Source organism: Betta splendens, chromosome 17 (assembly GCF_900634795.4).
Source record: "Betta splendens chromosome 17, fBetSpl5.4, whole genome shotgun sequence".
In the NCBI taxonomy this organism is placed as follows: Eukaryota; Metazoa; Chordata; class Actinopteri; order Anabantiformes; family Osphronemidae; genus Betta; species Betta splendens.
In genome coordinates this window covers 1,701,864-1,706,863 of record NC_040897.2, presented here as the reverse complement: position 1 = coordinate 1,706,863, position 5,000 = coordinate 1,701,864, and the positions used below count along the sequence as shown (strand labels likewise).

Sequence of the window (5,000 nt, the reverse complement as noted above, 5' to 3'; positions counted from 1 at the left end):
GAGGGGGAGAGGGGGAAGGAGAGGAGGGCGAGAAGAGAAGAGAAGGCATGAGGACAAAAGTGGGGTAAAGCAGTGTATTCAGTGTTGGCACTGTGCTAAGGTGACTAGTTAGGATACGAGACGTTATGAAGGTAGAAAAAGAAAGAACAACTCTCCAAAGTGAAAGACGAGGGACTGCCAGGGCGGCCATATTAGCATCCTCTCCTGACCAGAGATGGTTGCCATGGCAGCGTTGCTCTCGCCTCCTGCCCTGTCCACATCACCAGCCCACAAGGCTTTACTTCCTCTCCTCTTCCACCTCCCGCCCGCCGCTGCAGCCCCTGCGCCGTCCTGCGCTGCCTCACGCTGACAGTCCTCCCTTTAAGCGTGTGTGCATGTGTGTCTTTGTGTGTGTTTGTGGTGACAAGCCTTTCATCACTGTGCAAAGCTGGTTGTCGTAACACCAGGTCCGTGCAGCATCAGGATTGCATGGGACATGTGAAGTGTGTGTCCGCCTACTCTTGTGTGTCCGATTCAGGATGACACATGGCATCAAGCGTTCAAGCGTGTGTGGGCTTTTCCCTCTATTACTACAACTTTGATACTTGACTGTTTAAAGTTAGTTTACATTTTACATCTGCTGCCAATTTAAATTATATATAAATCAGCAGGTGAAGCTATAATTCTAACTATGTTCTAACGGTTTATTATATCACTGTTTCGTCTGTGTTTGATGCACATGAACGACACTTAAAGTCTAAATGTAAATGTTAAATGTCAATCTTAAATGTTAAATGGTAAATGTAAATGTAAATGTAAATGTAAATGTAAATGTTAAACCTAAATGTTAAATTTTAAATGATCGCCGGGTGTAAAACTGAATATTTAAGTAGACTCCACCCCCTATTATCCTAGATCAGAGACGCGAACTCAAACACGTCAAACAGTACGCATAGCTCCGCCCACATCTGACTCTGGATCGGTGCACGAAAATACTGGAGAGAAGCCTGAAGTCGAAGCCATCATGGCCGCCAGCTCTGACTCCCTCCCGTTGGGGGAGATTGAACGGGCTGTAACGGCAGGTGTGCGGGCTGAGGCTCCGCTTCAAACTGCCGTTCTGTCGTAAACACCATTAATGAGGAGTCAAGTAGGTTTAAAAAGAATATTTCTGTGGCGCCGGTGGAGAATTAGTTGGCTAACTATACTAGCTAGCCGAAGTTATGTCCAGGCTAAAAACAAAAGTTTCCAGATCAGATGTGGGCGGGGTTTGCGCGCACTCTTTGAGGTGATTGAGTTTGTGTCACTGATCTGAGATCAGCATTACGAGCGCTGTTTGAGGGTAGGGGTTTGAACATTTACATTTAACTTTTACATTTAGACTTTTGCACATTTTTAACTAAATGTGAAAAAATATGTGTCATTTAGTTAAATGTAAGAAAACTAGTCATAGGTGCTCCTTTTACATTCTCCCATGGGAAATGAACGCTAAAGACGGACTCAGCATTATCACTCACCCATTCTTGATTTTTCTTCTGAGTGTATAGCATATTACTGCATTAATCCACATCTGAAAGCAGTTCTCTACGTATCCAGTATTTATGTAGGTCGGGTCCAAAGTTAAATGGGCCAAGTTACTGAAAGGAGGAGCCTTGTTCTGTGGAAGTATATATATCTCTATAGCGATGTTTACTGTCATAACTAAAAGCTCTTTGGTGGCGTCGTGAGGTGCAGTCTGATTAATTAGTATTGACATTATAAGCATAGACCTACACAGTCAATAAAATAATGAGTACTTCATATATCGATAAAATGATCATTGGCAACTGATCACATCTCATCTGCAATACTGAGTTTTCTTCAGTGCGGGTTGTTGTTTTAACAGCTTTAATCTTATATTGACATACATTCAAGTGATAGATATGGATACAGAGAATCCTGGATCATTAAACATTACGAACAACAACAACAAGCACACAACAATTGTGTGTTGTTGGTTTACAACCATTTATTTAAATTTAAACATTTAGGTGGTTCTTCATTAACATGCTTCACTCATTGTGTTGCTTCTAAATATGATGTTTCATTTTGCACAAAGGCAACCATGAGACGTTGGCTCAGAGTTATATCTTTTGGACCATATTCTAGAAAAAAGTTACGTTAAATGTTATCTTTAATAACTTGAAGAGAACTCTAGTATCCAACTGTTTAGGAGCGTGTTTGTTTTGGCTTCTTTATCTTTTGTCATTGATATTGGAGGAATAAGTCATTTATAATAATTTTATATATAAATATATATAAGACCTTTTACCTTTTAGAGCATGCTTTATACAGAATGTGGGTTATAGCCACAGTGCTTTACTGGACCACTTGGATTACATATTTTTACAGCACTCTTTGCTGCTCACATGCACATTTCACAATAACAGAACCCAGTGCGACCTTGTTCAAATGGCTATTTGTGAATACTTTATACCTTGCAGCAGATAAAAAACAAGAATGTATCACATTCCATCGTGTCACAAACATACTGTACCAGAAACACTTTTTTGTGATGCTGTATGTTACTAGTACTACCTAAGTCTCAGCCAGCAGTAATACCCGACCATCATTTGTGTAGAGGCTGCACGCTTTCTTCTTAGTGACCTAGTTTTCCTGTTCCTACAGGACGATGAAGTGGTGCACCTGTTCAGTGTTTGTCCATCCATCCATCCATTTTCTTAACCGCTTACTCCCTAGTGCGGGGTCACGGGGGTGCTGGAGCCTATCCCAGCTGGCTACGGGCGAGAGGCAGGGTACACCCTGGACAGGTCGCCAGTCCATCGCAGGGCAACACATCATATGACACAGTCATATGTTAAATCGACTGAGTGGAATTGTTGTACAACTTATGAAAACCATGGTAACCCAGATCTAAATACAGGTCTACTAACTTGTGGCGTATCAGCGTTTGTTGTTGTCTGCTTGAATCACATGACTGTACAGAACTGCATGTGTTCTGAGGAATGCCAGGGTGTCACTGACGACAACACTCATCTGACATTCCTTGTTTTCCAGGGGGATGCCAGTGCCCGAGGTGGCGTCTAACACTGCCAGCGCTGCCACCATGTTGAGTCCTGTTCTCAACTCCTCCAACGGGGACGGCTCCGAGTCTGAAACCACCTCCGCCATCCTCGCCTCCGTCAAGGAGCAGGTTAGAACCGTTTGTGTGGGCGCGTACATGCGAAGGCTGTCATGAGTGATGAAGAAGAATGAATGCCAGGGAGCAGCGAGGATGATTCCTCCGGCCCTTTTCTGAGGGTGAGACGAGGAAGCGGTAAACACAAATGAAATGCCCATCTGAGCCAACGTGTCACAAATATGTCACCACATCTTGATCTGTTTACAGAGAGCCTCGGGCTGCAGCCACTCAGTGTCATTTTGAAAATGCGCTAATGTGTTGGGATGCATAATTTCTCACAGTTTGTCTGAGCAGCTTTATTTATGAAAAAACTCTTTCTCATTTATTTATCTTTTCTTAAGTTAAGCAAACATTTTGCCATAAACCCTCACTGTTGTCTCATTTTACATCCGTTCCCATAGTTTTTATTAATGTAACTAATGCAGCTTTTGCTGAGTTTTGCTTTGGTACCCACTGCACTGGATGGTGCACACAGCTATAGCCAACCAAACCCTCATAAAGTGTATCTCAGTTTGTTTAAATGTTTATAAACCACATTGTTAAACTGAAATGTTGCACTGATGCTGCCATCATCTCAGCAGCACAACACGGCTCACAGTCAACAGTCTTTAACATTACAGCGGATTAAGCTTCAAGATCTGTAAAACTGAAATCAAAGTCTGTTTACAGCTCTTGGGGTTATATTAGCTGCATATGAAAAATGCACACAAATGCACAAACGTCTTGTGTGTCCAGGGATAAACAGCCTCAAGTGACAGATTGGCCCTTAATTTCTCTCCACACTTTTTTCTACAGCAAAACCACTGCTGTCCACCGTAAGGCTAGGTGCCGGCTGTTACAAGGAAAAGGTGCTCTGATCTCTAAACAAACGGTCTATGAGTCTGTTGCATTGTGGGTAATGTAGACTCCAGCATGTGTGGAAGAAAAAAAATCAATATCTGCACCTCTGCTACATGAATTTTAATCTTTTTTTCATACATGTGCATCACGAGAACAAAATCAGTGAAACTCTGTCTGGGATTAAAACGAAAAGATGTACGTGCGTGTAGAGTAACTAGATTTAGTGGCACGCTGTGTATGCGTGTGTGTATGCGTGTGTGTATGCGTGCGTGTGTGTGTGTGTGTGTGTGTACAGTATGTGTGTGTGTGTGTGTGTGTGCGTGTGTGTATGCGTGTGTGCGTGTGTGTATGCATGCGTGTGTGTGTGTGTGCGTGTGTGTGTGTGCGTGCATGCGTGTGTGCGTGCGTGTGTGTGGACATGAAGGGAAATAACCAGGAAGCTAAAGATAGCAGAGAGTAGGCAACATAGAGGATTCTGCATGTTCCTGGATGGTTTAGACCTCACTGGTAGAAGCTGCTCACACACAGCTTTTCTAGGACACGACCACCTGATAAAAGGCGGGTAAAAGAGAAATGGTACCAAAGGCACACAGTATGAAGCGACTGGAGTAGTTGTCTTTTCCTTCTCCATTAACTGTCATTGTACTTCATTCGCCTCCACCATGGTGAAGTTTGTTAGACAGTCATTTTTCACTCTCTTTCATAATTGTTTTCGTAGTGTGTCATTTATCAATGTGGTTGGTCTGATGCCAGCGCCAGCTCCATCCACACACACACACACACACACGCACGCTCGCACGCACATGCACACACACGCATGCACACACAGACACAGACACACACACACACACACACACACGCGCGCACGCACGCACATGCACACACACACGCATGCACACACAGACACACACACGCACACACGTACGCACGCACACACACAGACACACACACACACACACACACACACACACACACACACACACACACACACGTACGCACGCAC

General features: G+C 43.6%; 1 protein-coding gene across 5 annotated transcripts in view; it reads left to right on the top strand.

Annotated features, from left to right (window-relative positions):
- Positions 1 to 5,000, top strand: part of LOC114844665 (catenin delta-2-like) — an 83,918-nt gene that overhangs the window by 19,101 nt on the left and 59,817 nt on the right. For 4 of the 5 annotated variants that reach the window (XM_041068094.2, XM_041068091.2, XM_041068092.2 and 1 more), the window contains exon 2: positions 3,034 to 3,169. In XM_041068094.2, the coding sequence (XP_040924028.1) occupies positions 3,038 to 3,169 (132 nt within the window). In that variant the 5' untranslated portion in view covers positions 3,034 to 3,037. Of the gene's footprint in view, positions 1 to 885; positions 1,127 to 3,033; positions 3,170 to 5,000 lie in introns of those variants that run through there. The other variant, XM_055503613.1, reaches the window with a different exon arrangement.